Consider the following 18,905-nt stretch of genomic DNA (forward strand, 5'->3'; position numbering starts at 1 on the left):
TTTTTAAATGTCGTGCAGGCATTATTTAATCCTTTAAAGTATGTTTAAAAATTTAATTCAACTATGGGGCTGAGACTAGGTAGTTAAAAAACTAAATGAGCTTAAAATAAATATTAAAAATACTTTTTAAAATGAGGATATGAACGTCAGAATTGTCAATAAGACACTAAGAATGACAGATTTTATTATCTCACATTCAAATCAGCAGCTAATTTGAACTTTGAGAGACTAATGTATAACTTACTAGTGACAGAATGGTTTCCTCTTTCTATGAAGGTTTAGGAAATACTTCCATATTTCTACCTTTGGCAATGAATTTCCTCAACTATTTTATTCATGTATTGTTAAAAATACTGACAATAGAAATCAGTATAACCTAAAATGAATTAATCACAATTTTAAGAATTACTATGTTTTTATGTGTTTACAGCTGGTTTGTTTAATTTAGTGAGAATGAAACATCTAAAAACTTAATATGAATTAAATAATGAGTACCTACTAAACTCAGCATGTAAATAATAATGGTTAATTAAGCTTTACTGATACTAGTACTAGTAGTACTTTGTTAGTAAAACTGCCTTTACTAGTACAAACTATGATTTATAAATGGGCAGCAATAGCAAGAAACTTTGTTAACTCAAAAGAAATTATTTATAGTAAACAATATGTTCTTAGAAATATATTTAAGCAATAAGTAGAAGAACAAGATATGAATGATGTTTAGAATCTTGACATATCTCAAATACCTGTTCTGAGGAAAAGTTTCCTTCAAAAATCAGTTAAGATGGAAATGCATCCGATCAGATACTGATATGTATCACCGTTTCAGAATTAAGTAACAGAAATAATTTAAATTAACATATATAAGCATTTCATATATTTTTAAAAATATTAAGGAAAACCAAATAGTTAACAAGTAACACTATGACAAGTCATGATTAAATGTATTATAAATGCAAATATTGTTTAAATATATGTGCATATTTAATGCATGAATAAAAGTCATCAAGCATTCTGTAAAGAGTCATTTAATTTAACAAATGATAATAAGTATTTATAAATATAATCTTCATAGAAGAGTAAACATCACTAAAAGTATTTCCAATAATTCTCACTATAACAAATCTCTTTACTCCCTACACCCCATAAATCTTTTTACTCCTGAAATACTTGTATATCAAGACTAAGTGACATAAAACTTTTTAAACATAAATTATAAATTTTATTTTTCAATTACAGTTTGCATACAATATTTTATTAGTTTCAAGTATAAAACATAAATATGATGACACATAAATAACTTAAGAAGTGATCACTCCCATAAATTTAGTACCCATCTGACACCATACATAGTTATTACAATCTTATTGACTATATTCCTTATGCTATACTTTACAGTCCCATGACTATTTTCTAAATACCAATCCCTTCCTCTTTTTAATCCCTTCCCCTTTTTCACCCATCCCCTAAAAATCCTCCCATCTGGCAACCCTCAAAATGTTCTCTGTATCTATGAGTCTGTTTGTTTTATTTATTTTGTTCTTTAGATTCCACATGTAAGTGGAATATCTTCTTTCATCCCTTTATCTTCAGTCTGTGTGTGTGTGTGTTTCATTGTGAAGTGAGCCTGTTATAGGCAGTATATGTAAGCAACTTGTTTTCTTATCCATTCAGTCTCCCTATCTTTTATTTTAAATTTATTTAAATTAACTTCAAGTATACAGTACATTGGTTAGACATCTATATAGTTTGTAAAATGATCACCCCAATTGCTCTCTCCCTCCCCTGACTTCCACCTAATTAACATATTAATACTAACTGCATTTCTTATGCCGTGCTCCCCATCCCCATGACCATCCACTAGCTACTAATTTGTATTTCTTGAACCCTTCACTCCATTCTCCCAGACCCCCAAACCCCCTCTCCTCTGTCCGTCACCAAATTGTCCACTATATTTGTGAGTCTGTTTTTGATTAGTTTGTTCTTTTTATTCCTTAGATTCCACATATAAGTGAAATTATATAGTGTTTATCTTTCTATGTCTGACTTAAATACCTTCTAGGTCCATCAAAATAATATCTTTTTCCATCTCCTTCCTTTTCATATGTAGGGGTCTTGTTTTCTTATCCTTTCAGCCACTCTATCTTTTGGTTGGAGCTCTTAATTCTTTTCCATTTAAGGTACTTATTGATAGGAATGTAGTTGTTACTATTCTTTGTTCTTGTTTTTGATACATGTCTTTTCTTCTTAATGAAGTCACTCCAACATTTCCTGTAATAAATTCTTTTATGGTTTGGTGGTGATAAATTCCTTTAGTTTACTTTTGTCTGGGAAGCTTTTTATCTGTCCTTCAACTCTAAATGATAGCTTTGCTAGATAAATTAATCTTGGTTTTAGATCCTGGGTCTTCATCTTGTCAAATATTTTTTGCCAAGCCCTTCTGTCCTGCATAGTCTCTTTTGAGAAATTAGCTGCCAGTCTTATGGGTGTAACCTTATAAGTAACTGTTTTTCTCTTGCTGCTTTTAATATTCTTCCTTTATATTTAATCTTTGGTATTTTAATTATGATGTGTTTTGGTGTGGATCTCTTTGGGTCTCTGTTTTTGGGAATTCTCTGAGCTTCCTGGGGTTTTATGTCCATTTCTTTCACTAGGTTAGGCAAGTTTTCCATCATTATTTCTTCAAACAGCTGTTCAACATCTTGATTTTCTTCAGTTAAACAGATCAGATGGATATTTGGATTTTTAATAGTGCCCCATATGCTCCTTAAATTATTTTTATAGTCTTGGCATCTTATCTCTTGCCATTCTGATTGCGTGTCCTTGGCCTTCCTGTCCTCTAGATAAGGCATTTCATCCTTTTCTTTTTTCACTTTGTTTATTCCTTTGTTTATTAGATTTAATATACTTCTCATCTCAGATAACGTGTTCTTCATTTCAGACTGGTTCCCTTTTATAATTTCCATTTCCATTTTCATCTCTTTGTTGAGGTTCTCACTGAATTTATCTACACTTCCCAAATGTTCATTGAGCATCTTTATAACCAGTGTTTTGAATTCTGCATCTGTTATATTACTTGACTCCATTATATCTGGATCTCTATTCTGTTCTGTCATATGGTTTCTGCTTTTTTGTCTTCCCATTTTGGCTGCTTTCCCGTGTCTGTTTCTATGTACTAAGCAAAGCTCCTGAGTCTCTTGGTCTTATTAGTGTGAATTTGTGAAGTAGGTATCCAGTGGCATAGTCCTGAGAGGCATTCAACTGCAGGCCAATTTTAACCCAAGGCTCTACCCCTCTGGGGCTGCCTGTTAAGATTCAGCAATCAATCCACAGAAATCAAGTTCAGCTGCCTCTAGTGTAAGTCTAGAAGCTGCTCAGCAAGAAAAACCTGACTCGCTGAGGATATACCTGATGTGGCTTGGGTGGGACCATGAGTTGGGGGAGGGAGGGTTTCAGAGAATCCTCTGGGCAGAGCAACCTCTGTTATCTAGTTTGATGATGTCTCAGCTATGGTGGCGCTGTGTCTGCGCATTGGGAGTGGAGTGGGCTCAACAGGGAACAATGGATACTGCCGTCACTTCTGTACAGAGCAAGTCTCGCCTCGGCCCTCACTCCGACAATGTCTCCTTGTAAGTCTCTGGTTCCCCCTGCGCGCAACCTAATCAGCACTGGTGCTCAGAGAGAGCAGGTCTGTCATCGCGAAAATCCGCTTGCGGGCACAGCTTCTTTAAGAGGCATCTGCCACTGCCAGTGCCGCAGCCTCTGTCTCACTCAGCCGCTCGGGACTGGGCAGCCCTGCGTCCTCACCTTGTCCTATCTTCTGCTGTTGCAGGGCGATTTCCTGGATTTCTCCCTAGTTGTATGGCTTATTCGTCTTGATCCTAGATGATTTTTCCTTGATGCTTGTTCCTTGTTTCCGTCACAATTTTGATTTGGTCGTAGAGGGATAAACAGAGCCTCTATCATCTACACCATCCCCTCCCCTCTTAACGTATCTTCTGATTGGAATATTCAATCTATTTACATTTAAAGTAATTGTTGATAGATATGTAGTTATTGCCATTTATCATTCATATTTTTTAATCTTTTTTTTTTCTTCTTAAAGAAGTCCCTCTAACATTTCTTATAATACTGGTTTAGTGATGATGAACTCCTTTAGTTTCTTCTTATCTGGAGGCTCTTTATCTGTCCTTTGATTCTAAATGACAGCTTTTCTGGGTAGAGTGACCTTGGTTTTCATCATTTTGAATATTTCCTGCCAATCCCTTCTGGCCTGCAAAGTTTCTGTTGAGAAATCAGCTGAGTCTTATGGGAGCTCCCTTCTATGTAACTAACAGCTTTTTTCTTGCTACTTCTAATATTCTCTTCTTGTCTTAAAGCTTAGACATTTAATTGCTGTGGATCTCTTTGGGTTCATCTTGTTTGGAATTCTCTGTGTTTTCTGGGCTTTTATGTCTATTTCCTTCACCAAGTTAGGGAAGATTTCTGTCATTATTTCTTCAAATAGGTTTTCAATTCCTTGCTCTCTCCCATCTTCTGGTACCCCAACTATTGGCATGCTTGATGTTGTTTCAGAGTCCCCTTAAACTATCTTCATATTATTGTATTCTTTTATCTTATTGTTGTTCTGGTTGGGTGTTTTCTGCTACCTTATCTTCTAAATTGTTGATTTAATCCTCTGCTTCATCTTATCTGCTGTTAATTCCTCCTAAGGTATTCTTCATTTCAGTTATTGTATTCTTCATTTCTGACTGGTTCTTTTTTGTTTTCTATCTCGACTTTTATATTTCTATCTTTTTATTGAAGTTCTTACTTACTCAGTTCCTCTTCCTCCAAATTCATCGAGCATCTTCATAACCATTGTTTTGAATGCTTCATCTGGTAGATTGCTTGTCTCCATTTTGTTTAGTTCTTTTTCTGGAACTTTCTTCTGTTCTTTCATTTCGGACATATTTCTTCATCTCCATGTTCTGGCTTATTCTCTGTGTTTATTATATTAGGTAGGGCTTCTATGTCTTCCAGTTTTAGGAGGGTGGCCTTATGTAGTAGGTGTCCTGTGGGGCCCAGTGGTATACTATTCCCTGGTCACCTGAGCCAGCTGCTCCAGGTGTGTCCCTTGTATGGGTTATGTGTGCCCTTCTGTTGTAGCTGAGCCTTGGTTGCTGTTTGCATTTCAGTGGGAGGGACTGACCCTTGGGCTGATTGGCTGTGAGGACTGGCTGGTGAGGGGCAGATACAGTTTTGAGGTGGCCTCTTCTGTAAGTCCCCAGTTGTTAAATTTCTGTTCAGCTAGCCTTCAGGCGATTCCCAACGATCATAGTCCTTTAGAAACTTTCTTGATCAGTAAGAAAAAACTACCATTAGGTGGTACATGGAGAAAAAAAGTAAATATTGCTTACTATTACATTTTCACTCAGAATCATACTTCCTTCCTGATTCTATGAAGAGATAATTAGATTAAGCACTATGAATGATAAAACAAAATTCCACAGAAGCAAAAGATTACTCTTTAAAATATCTATTATGTGCCAGACACTGGGTTAGAAGTACTTGTAGACATTTCTCATTATTTAGCTAAATAATTATTTCCCTCCAAAATAATAATCTAGCAACGAAAAAGCTGGAGCAGCTTTCCATTCCATACAGATTTTATGGTAGCCAGATGAAACTTTGTTATCCAGGACATCATATGGTCTTGATGAACTCACCACCCTGGCTATCAGGAGGAGAGAGAGACTTGAGTGGGTAAAGGCAAGAAGGTGAAAAAGCCTTAAGAATATTTAGTGCTGAGTGGATATTTTGATTATTTTTGAGAGTCAGTTAAAAACGGGGAATAAAAAGACACTTGGCAGGAGGGGGAGATTTTAGAAAAACAGAACAAACAAGAATTCTAAACAGTGTTTCAACTGTCAAACAGAAGAGAAGATTTAATGAGAATAGAAAATTTAATGAGAGTAAAGTGTTGATTTGAGAAAGATAAAGAAATATATACTAATAGGAAATATATAGGATGTTATCAGATTGAAAAAAATCAATTGTTTGAGTACATAAGTTGGAACTTTGCCCGGTGATTATCAAATCTGTTTGGTGCTCTTATCAGAAGTGGGCGGAGTTGAAAAATCCCTGGCTTAAGAGAGGTAAAGAAAAGGGAAGTCAAAGTGTTCAAGACCACTAAAATGAGTGAAATACCTGGGCATTCTTCTGATGTGGTGGAGGAAGCTTTATATTATTTAAAAAAAAAAATTAAGTTTATTGGGGTAACATTGTTTAATACAATTATATAATTTTCAAGTGTACATTATAATTTGACATCTGTATATTCTATTGTGTGTTTACCACCCAAAGTCCAGTTAGGAAGCTTTATTTTAAACAATATTTAAAACCCAGAAGAATGCCATAAGTGGTATGATGTAAAGGAGAGATCTTGGAGTCAGACAGTCCTGAATTTGGATCTCAACTTAATCATCTACTAAAATGTGACCCTAGACAAATTATTTTACTGCTGAGTTATGCTTGGTTTCCTCAAGAGAGAAAAAAAGGTATGTATAGGTATAATAAAAATTACTGCAAGGGGCTGTTGTACCTTAAAGAGGGGGCTTCTGCCAACATGACCACACTGCAATTTTGCCTCATAAAAGCTGACATACTCAATACTTTCACCAAAACCCCAAAAGAGGGCAAAACAGAGAAACAATTTAATTCAGTTTGGAGAGCTTCAACAAATTTGCTTAGCAGGGAACAGAAAACTAAAAAAAAGGAAAAAGATTCTTTTCGGCAAGTTAAAATGAATTATTTTTAGTAAGAATGATATGGAAACTCCTTGTTTGGAAGTCACATAATTATTTGGAGAGAATACACTACTTCCAGTCATTTACCACTGATTCCTGAAATTCTACCACCTAAGGTCCACTTTGTAAAGCAGAAATATTAACTGCTATAAACAGGCTCTAAAAACAGGTCCCTATTATGTCTTTTATTTTTACTTTTTAATTAATTAACTTTGTTTTCCTTACATTTTAGTTTTGATTTTATGAACAAAGAGCTTTTTGATTTAAGGATATCTTACCCTGTCATATTTTTGCATTCATACCGTATAATACTAAATGCAGAATCAAGCAGTTGAATGTACATCTAAGGACAATTTCAGTGGATGGTTTATTGGATTGCTCTTAAAATTTTAAACAGTGAAAAAGAGACTATCATAATATTTCTACATATATTTCAATCCAGTTACATTTTATGTTTTCACTAAAAGTTTTTTTCTAAAAAGTAAAAAGGTTTATTTTATTAATTACTAAAAATTAACCAATTACTTAAAAAGTTCAAAATCTTAATGTATCTAAATGTTTAATAAAATAATTAATGTCCTTCGGATCTCTATTAATCCATTTTAAATTTCTGAAGGGAAATAAAGAACATTCACATTGTGACTATGTTATTAGAGTCTCTTATGAGAAAAGAGTTGCAAAATTTTAACTCTAATGAGTAGCTATTCTTTTAACTAATGATATCATAGAGTATAAAATGTGGTGAGAATAAAACTGTCATAACTAGAAAAATTTAAAAACCATGATACACCTTCCTTTTTATACAGTTTGTCCTAGAAACAGAAATCGCTAAAAGGTGATATAAAGTTTAGATTTAGACATCATAACACTGAGGGAGTGGGACACAATGGTAGACCAAGGCATAAATAGATCTAATGAATAATATAAAAAAGGTAATAAACTTGCTATGAGTTTACTCATCTTCAAATGTCTGTCCAATTCAGATGAAAATGGGTTTCTAGTCCCTTTAAAGATAAATTACCTTCATTTGTACCCCTGATGCCAGCACTTTCCCCCATCACCTTTCAGACTGTTTCAACATTTTATTCTTTTCCTTTTTGCATTTTCATCTTTTCGTTTCTACGCCTCCTCTCCCCAAGATCTTTTCTCACTTTTGCTCCCTCTCAAGGCCCCAGCCTATCATTTTCCTTTTAATCAGCTTTTTCCCCAAAGAAATAGTGGATACTACTTGTCCTCTCTACATATACTCTCTTAGTTACCATTCAAGTCACTGACGTTAAAAACATTCTTGCCAAATTAGATGACTTGCATCATGTTTCAGTCTTAAAATCACTGTTCAGTCTGTGATAATGCTTTTAAAATATCTCTTAGCTTAAAAAAAAAAAAAAAAATCTCTTCTATTGTCCTTTGACTGCTGGTTTTTGGTTCCCTACTGTCTTAATCACATTTTTCTTGGTTCTTCTTTCTTCCTTACCCAATGTCTAGTCTTACAACTTTTCTATGGTTGTCTTCCATTTTACACTCTCCTTCAAAATTATGGACTCTAGGGTCTACGGCCATGCCAACCTGAACGAGCTCGACCCCATATGATCTCGGAAGCTAACCAGGGTCGGTCCTGGTTAGTACTTGAATGGGAGACCACCTAGGAAGACCAGGTGTTGTAGGCATAAAAAATAAAAAATAAGGGATTGTAAACTTACAAGGTCCTTGCAATCTGTGAGGTCAACCAAGGGTTGCCTTGCCTAAAAACATAAAAAAAGATAAAAAAAATAAATTATGGACTCTAGTCTCCTGCATATGGTATAATTTCCAAAAACATATCATCTCTGATTGTTAACTGTGCCCTGAACAGGGTTATCCCACTGGAAATATAAATATACTTCTCAAACAACACTTATTATCACCTCCAACTTCCTACCGCCTACCACCAAGTCTGCAATTCTTCCTGTGTTCTAGACATTACCAGGTTCACAATCAGCCAAATACAAATATCCAGGCACAAAATTCCAAGGATCTCAATTTTTTTCTGTTCTCTAATTGCAACATAAATTTTGAAATTAAAGTGTTCTGTTCTCTCTTAAATCTGTCCTCTTACTTTTTATCTTGTCCTTCCCCTAGTTAAGATTATCATTCTTAATTTTTTAGATGATACCCTCTTAACCTAGACACATAGATTCCAATATTTTTCTAGTTTCAATTACTTCTTCCTATTGCCCTCAAGAATATCTTTAAAAAGGAAAATCTGGTTATGTAATAACCACTTTGTTGCTCAAAACTTTATAGAATTTTTAAGGTCCTTAAAAAAGGGCACTCAAAACTTCGAATTTTGGCATTCGTCCATATTTAAAGACTACATATATCAATATTTTCCAATAATGTTCTCCAATTACCCACATACATTACATTATACTATAGCTTGTAAACCACTTATTCTTTTCTCTCTTCTATAACTTAGCTTATTCTGTTCCCAATGCCTGGAATGCTCTCTATAGTTCTAGTGTGGAGAACATCTGCTATATTTTGTTTGTTTTTTCAAAACTTCACCTCAAATAAACCCCTTCTACCTATCTGTCTCCAATTCCTCGGTACAATGATTAAATCTCGTTTTACAGTTTATATTGATTCTTTAGTCCTAAATTATGTATTTCCCATCTTCACAGTTTATATTTCTCAAACGTAGGTGATTACTCATTATTTTTCTGAAAATTTTTGTAATCTTGTGAGTTATTCATAGTATATGCTCCGTGAATATGTACTGAATGGAACTGAGTATCAGGGGGCTGTGTAAGAATAATTACGGAAATGAAGATTGGATTAGTATAGACATATGAGATCAAAAGAGTGATTAATCAGTGTGGACTACAATGGTGAAAAGGCATTCATATGGGATAGAATTCAGTGGGCCTAGTAAAACCTGTAAATTGTGATAAGCAGAAAAGAAAGCTACAGAGTGATAACAATATTAAAAAAAGAATAGGAAGAAAATGAGATATTACATGTTTGGAAACAGAAAATAGATATATAAGTCAAGACTCAATGTCTTTGTAAAATAATAGGGGAAAAGGTTAGGAAAGAAAAAGAGCCCACTTGGTCGAGGGGGTGGTGGGCAATTACATGATTACAAGCCTTAGATTTGTAGTTTTATCTAGCAGACTCTGGGCAGGTATTAAGGTCTATGAACAATTTATGAGACAGAGAAATAGGAGCAATTATTTATCATATGATCGTCTGAATAAAAAAAGTATGTGATAATACTATTAATAATAGTGAAATTGATTGTCCCAAATATTTTTAGAACTTTTCTAGAAGCACAATTTCTCATTAAAATTCTAATCTCTGTATTCATTTCTATAGCTTTAAGTAGTCAATTTACAACAAGTGCTATGAATATATTTTACAGGATCTAAGTTGCATGTCATAGATTTAGCATTTTCATCTGGTCAATTAAATAATTCATTCTGAGCTTACCTATTTAAATGTTTGACATCTCAATATCAGACTTAAAATATTATCTCCTTTCCTTTGTATTTTAAGGATGATGCACTATTCACTTATTTTCAATTGTTAAGATATAGCATTTTTCTGATGGATAGTAATCAGACCTGAAAGGCCAGAGAAACTCTCTTTTTTTGTCTTTATAGAGCAACTGATTTTGCTTAGGTATGTAGTCTAAATAAAAAGAAAATGATTGTAAAGGATTAAGACTCTGTAACCATTAAGCTTATTCCTTTAAATATTGGGAACTAAACTAGGAATGTACTGCATACCTTTAAAAAATAATTCTTTTTTCTAGTTGAAGTCCTAATAAAAGAATGCAAGCAATAAATCAATAGTCTGGGATTCACAATTTACTTTAAAATGTTTCTCGGGGGTTCACTGAAGATTCTTGAATTTTTCTTTTCTAAAACCTCAATCTATAAATAAAACTATCTCACAGATCTGATTGAGATCTTAAAAATGTCTTCAACAAACCACAAGTAGTCAAGTAATATGTATGGTAATTTTAAAAGTGATCATGAAATCTTTCGGGTTTTCAAAACCTTTTCATAGGTAAATGTGATTAGCAATATTTGGAAAAGCTGAGTGTTTTCCTGATTTGACAGATATATAGAATTAAAATTAAAATATATAACCTGCCAAAATTAATATTTATGAAACGGCTCAAGACTAAAGAACTATCATTTCGACAATAGCTCCCCCTTGAATTCAATAAATAATGGTAATATATTAGGGAAGTCACTTATTAGTTTTCTTAACTGTAAAATAGAGAAGAATTAGATGAATCATAAGGCTGCTTGTAGCTAAAATATTCTATCAGTCCATATAGGACAAAAATGCATGTTGGGTAGCCATCCCCTACTCTTTATTTTGGCAATGCAATAACATGGCACAGCCTTCTAATAAAACAGAGTGACTACTCAGGTAATATATAAAGAGACAAAGGTAAACATGCAAAATATATATATATATATATTTTCTGGCCTTAATATGTGAGAATATAAGAGCTAAGCAACTTATAGGCAACAAGGATTTAGAGATAAAACAATAGTACATGTGTTATTCATATTATTTTATTTATTTTAATTTTGCATTAATTACCTATGTTATCAGAAAAATATCCACTAGGTATGCATATATAATGCTTTAGAAATATTAAACTCCTAAACCTTTTGAGCTCATATATAAAATTTTGATTTCACCATTTTATCAATACTATCTACCTCCAAAATTATACAACCACATGTAAATTTATGAATTATGCTTAATTTAATGATAATTTATCTCTCAGATATATACTTGATGTCTCCCTTCTCTGTAATAACTCTCAAGATATTCTGACTTAAGGTACTTAAGTAAGAACTCTTAAGTTCTCTTATTCTCCTTCTATATAGTCTGTTTTTAAGCCAGACTAAATATTTTACATATAAAATTCTTAATTAAAATTAAGATATTATATTGTTATTCTTAAAATATTAAACATATAACCTGTGTAATTGGAGTATGCCATTATAATTAGTGCTCTGGATTAGTGCTCTGTCAATATTACAAAATAACTCTTAAGAGAGAATAGGAGACAGTTCTGCTGGAATGGTAATCATGACTTCAGGGAAAAGAGCTTACAAATATGGTTCCATGAGCATTTCATATTGTTCCTTAATGTTGAATATTACAAAAGTTCCATCTGGAAATACTTAACTTGGCCTGACTTTATTCATTAGCTTATCAGTAGTGTGAATCTATTTGCACCAAATTTATCTTTATTAGGAATATGATAAATTCGAAGTAAAAAAATGCAATTTAATCTAAGTCATATGATGCATTATATGATTATAAAATGACAGAATTCTGTTAATAGTAAGCCTTCTGAATTTCATTGGCTCACGATTTAAAGTACAGCGTGTACTTTCAAGTTTAAGTTTCAATGTCAATGAGAACCATGTGATCCTTAATGTAATGTCCTATGTACAAACGAAAATTATATAAAAAGTCCAGCATTTTAAAAATATTTTCAAGTAAATACATTGCTGCATGGATGGTGCCAGTAATGAATATTTGATTCCATAATTTGTTAATCCTGTGTATAACAAATAACTCATTTGCCTAATGAAAATTACAAATTTAAAATTTAACTTCAAAAAGAAGAGAAAGAAAAATTACAGACAGAATTCAATAAAAATGCATGCACATTCTTTTACATAATTGACCATTAAGATATGTATATGTATGTTCATGTGTGCACGTGAGCTCACGAGCCCCCGATTTATACACTATGATGACTTGTTTTTGTGCCTTTCACTTACCATTATCCTAAAATAAAATGATGTAAAAATATTTCTATAAACAGAAATACAAATAATAAATATGGAATATGCCTTTATTATGTGATGTTTAGAAATATGCAATGACCACAGAGTAAACTGTTAGAAGTTAATGCAGATTATATTTCATATTTGTAAAGACTATCATTAACAGCTCATTACAAATAATTTTATAATGTGAAAAAATATATAGTCTAAATGAGCACCATAAATTTACATTATTGCTGCACATATATTCTGATGCGTGTATCAATTTATTTGGTGAAAAATATATTAACAACAAAACCAGATAACTAAATAAATAATCCTTTCATCAGCCTCCAATTTCTGCCATACGAATGCTTTAGTGAATCAGCAAGGGGAGTAAATTATTCATTATAAATTTCAAAGAGAAGTCTCCATTGAAAAAGCTCTGCTACTGGTTCTTCCTGGAACCAACATCAAGAGAATTCATGCAATCTCAAATATTGCAATAAAATAGGTGAGAAGCACTCACTCAGGAGAGGTGTTTAGAATGAACTGAGCCAGGGAGCTACATCTCAGCTGAGTGAGGTGTACAAAGATAATTATTGATATCTTGAATTACAGTAGAAGAGAAAAAGATTAATCAAGAAGTTGCATACAAATGTCAGCCAAGGCTTTAAAAACAGAAACCTATGTTCTATTTCCAATAAAGAATCTAGGAGGTTATAACAGTAGCCCTAAACATTGTCACTATGTTATATACAGCTCTACTGGCATTAAAAAAATCAGCTTTAAGATAAGAACTGAAATATTTGATTATTCTAAGGTTTATTTCATACCAAAGAACCTAGTATACACCGATACTATCATAATAGTGAATAAAACTACTCAAAATAAACATGATGAATTAACAAGTCTAATTTGTACTGCTTCATAATGAACTTAAATTTATACTACCACAACTTTACACTAATAGCAAAGCATTAAATCTTGCAATATAGGTTTTATACGAAGAACTCTCCAAAAAAATTACTGCATCATCCCTGGCTAATTGTTGCCAGTATGTTAGTTAATAAGTTAGTTAGTAGGTAGTAATTTGTCTTTAACTTGTGGTTAGTCTTTGCTAATACAGGTATAACTGAGAAAAGAAGAATACACTGGAGGTAATATGGCACTGTCACTTGTATTTCCTAACTTTGAATATTCCTGCTCTCTAGCTGGATACAGATAATTGAGGGGACACTTTTCCTCATTCTTTAGTCACAACTTTCCTTGGCTTCCAGGACATCATTTAGGTTTGGGGAATCAGGGTTCTTTCTTTTCCAGGTTGCTATTTTCCACATAACAAATCAGAAAACATTTGGATAACCCTGATTTTTTGAGTAATTAAGTCAGTGTTCAATTAATGAATATCAAGACTTTCTTCTCAGTAAGGAATATTTCCCATCTGTCTTAGTCATGAACAGCAGTACAATGCCCAATGTCTCTTATTTAGTGTTAATACCAAATATATATTTAAATTTACGTCAACTAGAATTGCCTCTGGTTCAAGCAATAGTATACTGATGCTACTGCAGATACTGAGTTGAACATCTATTGCACACTTCCTATGTGTTAGTCATCTTGCTAAGTATTTTTTGGGGTTATCAAATTTAGTCCTATTACTATCTTATGAGGTAGATACTATTACTGTCCCAATTTTACAGATTAAGATCATGAAACTAAAAAAAGATCAAGTAATATCCAATCTAGAAAGCTGATTCAAGAGCCGAATGGATAGATTATTTGGTGCTGGGTACAATTTATTCAAAGCCTAAGAGAAATTAATTTGGAACAAAAAATAAATTCTTTAAAACTATCACTATTGCCTTTTTCTTATTTCTTCCAATCCATGATTCCTTTCGAAATGAAACATTCAGGAGGCAATCATAACAGAGTAAAGATCTATAGGGAGAAAGATTCAATGTTGTCAATGCAATTTAATTTGAATGAGATATAAACCAGCAGCCCAAGACTCGTCAAGTGTCATTTTTAGTTTATAGGTCCAACAAATTTTGCTCATCTAAATATTCATTTGACCCAATGCTACAGGTTTTGAAAATAAGACCAAAAAGGCAAAGACTCTAAGCATTCAACATAATTGCTTTAGCACTTAGAGCTATCCTGCAGAGCCCTATGTAAAATAGCATTCACTGAGGTGTAAAAACCTGTAGGCAAGACTAACAATAAGATTATCTGCAGGTAGGTGTTAATGAGGCCATTCAGGCAGATGAGGTAACAACAAGGTCTAGTTACTGAGGAGTGAACCTGGGTTATGATTGTGGGGCAGGGTAGCCAAAGATTGTGAAATTTAGGATCTTGGTAGAGTTAGCCATTTGTAAAGCTGTTTGATATATCAGGGAAAAAGAAAGGCATCTATCCTATTACTAAAGTTTGAAAGAAAAATAAAATAAGTGAAGGGTTTTTTTTCCAGATTAGAGTTAAATATACATCATTTGAAAAAAATTGTGTGAAAAGCAAATATTAAAAGGTAATCTCTTACAATGAAGCTCTCTAGCTCTCATACTCCCATCTTATAAAGCCAGAACTTAGTGCTTTTCCCTCTAAAAGTAGAATATGTAGTAGAGATATTATATTGTTACTCTCAGAATATTAACCATACAATCTATGGAGCCCAAATATTTCTTTTAAATATAATAGGTAGACAGAAGTTAAGATTACAACTTTCAGATAGAGATTATACGTAAACAATTATTACTACCCAGTATTACAATGAACTAGTAAAGACACAATAAATATAATCAATTTGTGGGTACATAAAAGTATCACTATTGTCAAAAACATGATAATAAGGAGGTACAATACACAGATAGCGGCTAATGTCTGATGGCTACTTATATACCAAAACACCAGAAAATATTTTATTGCATTTTTGTTAGGAACTTGATATAATAAACACCTGAAAAAGGATGGTATGATGGAGAGCTTTTGAAAATGTCGAATATCAAGTATGTAACATTACTTATTTCTTTAAGGTAATAGGGCTTTAACCTACATTTGGTAATTGTAAGTGACTTTTTCCCCTGCAATTTATAGCACTTCAGGCTTATTAATAAACTTTTAAGATTTTTATTTTTTTAAGTGAAAGTGGGTAGTAAAAATTAAATTAATCTGCTAACTTGGAACACATGCCTCAAAATTTTGGCTTTTTATTTGTGACAGTTGATCAACCATGGAAGTAATATGTGTGATATTAAATTAATCCATTTCATTTATAGGGCATTTTGTAGGATCACCTAAAAATTTATTACAATTTTTCTATTTTTAGAACTATTTTTAGAACAATAGAACCATTATAATGATTCATAATTTATTATAAATGACAGTTATATACATTATAAAAGAACATGGCTAATTGTAAGTATTTTTATCCTTTCTACACCTCTCTTTCTTTTAGCCCACCAGTAATCTCATGGTGCCTCAGACTTAGTGGAGTACCACTCTGGCATATTGGTACTTACAAAACTTAATAAATATTGACAGTCATGTCTGTCATATGGAAATTGTCAACAATAAATAATAGTATTTGTTTTAGTTTGCAACTTGATTTTAAATCACATTATGTAGCCATGTTCACCTACAGAAAGTTTATATCTAAGGTTGTCAATTAAAAAAAAAAAGCACCTACTTAATAATATGTAGTTGTGTCATGAAGCCAAGAAGCATTATTGCAAAGTCATTCAGTGACTAAGTGTCAAGTTTGGTGCAGTGCAGGGGTGGCAAACACTTGTCCATGCACTGCCATGCTCCCTCTCCCCACAAACCATGAAGGTCTCACTAATTCATCCTGGTACTCTGCCTTAGGGACTAATTGCAGTCTTGAACACATGGGACAAACTCAGATTCCTATTCAACTCAAGGCAGCCATGAACAATTTGTCATACCTTTGGAAAGACCAATAAATTGGTAATCACAATCTTTACATTTTCAGTGAAAATATAAAGATCTGACTATATATTTCTTTTTACATCAGTAGAATAATTTTTTTTTTAATGGTAGGAGTAGTTTTAGATAAAAAACAAATATTATTAGTAGTTAAGCCAGCTCATTCTTTAGTCTAATGAAAACAATTTTTCCATCAGGATTATTTAAGGAAAAAGTGTCACTAATTAGAAATATTGCCTGTTCCATTTCTTATGTACTACTTTTTAAAAGCATATTTGTGGATGAATCTTCTTAATTATTAAGTTAAAATATATGGTTATTTTTACAGTTTAACTTAAATTTATCTTTTTTTCAAAATATACAGAGAATATTTAGAAATTAAGATCATTTTAGTCTTTCACATAATTTTATATCGTTTCAGCAAAACTTACCGCTACTTTTTAATTTTTCTATTTTTCAAATGTTGTTCCTTCAAGGAAAGCTCAGGAGTTGCAAACACTTTAGGATTAAAATGAATGAAACCTCAAACTAGATAAAATCAGATCACTATGAAACCAGCTTTTATGTGCGAAATTTATTACCTATCTTCTGCATTCACTATTTCTATAACATATACATAATATTGCTGATTCCACTTCTACTTCTGTTACGCATCTAACATTTAAAAAAATGTTTCATGTTTATATATTTTCACAAAGAATAGCTTTCCATATTAATGACACTATTTTAATAGAGAAAAATCTTTCTTTTTTAAACTAAGGTATAAAATTTGATATTTACTCTTTATTCAGGAAGATAAAGATTATTTGTTTTTAAGAGCCTTAACTGTGTTATGTTCTATCAATTATATATTAGAAAATATTACAGATAGGATAGTAAAAATAATAAATTTTGGGTGAGTCAATTTAAGAATACTCTAGTCCAAGGAAACTAAATAAGTACCTCAATTCTAGAGAAAATAAGCAAAAATTCTATCTATATATGAAAATATGCATATGACTTACATATTTAGAGATTCCTTAGGAATACAAGTAGTATCCATGCTAAATAGAAACATGAAGTTGCTCTATTTAAAAATTCTTGAATGGCTACTTCAGCATTGCTATTCATTTCCAAGGCTAACTGGTATGGGAATTAGGTCACAAAAGCAATTTTCATTGACTATTGTAATCTAAAGAGGCAAATTACACTCCAGTGACAAAATATGTAAAAAAAAAAAGGCCTTGACATATTTCTACAGTAACTTACACAACATGGAGCAGCAACTTTTCCCTAAAATATGTATTGTATCTATCGATAATCTCTATCCATTTATATTCTGCATATCAGTACTATCTCAATAAATTATTCCTAAAAGTTCAAGAAAAGTGTAGTGGTGATACAGCCACATGCCTTTATATATTTAAGGTAAACTTTAATGGCATCGAGCATAGAAACTATGAACTATACATGTGATGAAATATAACTGATGGAAGAATATAAGAAGTAACAGGAAAACAAATAATTATATCTGTATCTGAACATTAGTCATGTCTTGATTATCTGCATCAATGGAAGGGAGTGGTTAATAGAAAATTATAGATAATCTACTTAGCGACATTCAGTCTATGGCCTTGTGCTTAGTAGTTGAATTTCTAAGTGCCCAGTGTAACTTACTGCAAATGTGTTGTGAGGATGCCCATCACCAGAAGAGTGGCCACAGATACATAATTTTGTTTCTGGAAGCAATTCCTAGATTAAACAAAGAGAATCAGGAGTTGGCTTTTTTTTCTTTTTTCTTTTCACTCTTAAGGCTTATGTTAATAATTCACTTATTTTAAAAAGGTTTTTTTGATTATTATCTTGGTAGGTCAACATAAATAAGACTATTCTATCTTTATCTCATAGTTAATAACAGTACAGATTTTAAAAATAGAAATAATTTGGCAGATGCAAAACTGAATATTTGAACACAATGAATAAACTACTAACCAAAAAATTCATTGATAGTCTACCATGACCTTGACAGGAATTCCACTTTCCATTTCTAAGCTAAAATTATTGCTAATGTTAAATAGATTTCAGTGGTACTATGATTTTAGAGTATGGGATATTATTTTTCTTAAAACTTCATCTCTTTAAAAAAAATAATGACTTGTCAATTATGACTAATACAAATGAACATAAATCCTGTTTTGTCATAAAATGTAAGAACAATCACAAGAATCTCTTTAAATAAACTGTCTTGACTATGCATTACTATAATACAAGTATTGGCATTAAACATACATTTAAGACAATGGAGGCAAAATCCACTATGTCTATTAAAACCTGTTGAATTGTGCCATGAAAACTACTCTCTACACTCCAATGTATAGTTTGCATTTCTATCTACAAAAGCAAAGTGATT

General features: G+C 32.2%; 1 protein-coding gene and 1 pseudogene across 1 annotated transcript in view; one reads left to right on the forward strand and one right to left on the reverse strand.

Moving 5' to 3' along the window:
* Nucleotides 1-18,905, reverse strand: part of FOXP2 (forkhead box P2) — a 518,125-nt gene that overhangs the window by 96,613 nt on the left and 402,607 nt on the right. Inside the window, exon 8 of the mRNA XM_039860643.1 lies at nt 18,173-18,247. Within this exon, the coding sequence (XP_039716577.1) occupies nt 18,173-18,247 (75 nt within the window). The remainder of the gene's footprint in view (nt 1-18,172; nt 18,248-18,905) is intronic.
* Nucleotides 8,337-8,455, forward strand: LOC120601302 (uncharacterized; annotated as a pseudogene).

Source organism: Pteropus medius, unplaced genomic scaffold (assembly GCF_902729225.1).
Source record: "Pteropus medius unplaced genomic scaffold, Ma_sr-lr_union100, whole genome shotgun sequence".
NCBI classification, from domain to species: Eukaryota; Metazoa; Chordata; class Mammalia; order Chiroptera; family Pteropodidae; genus Pteropus; species Pteropus medius.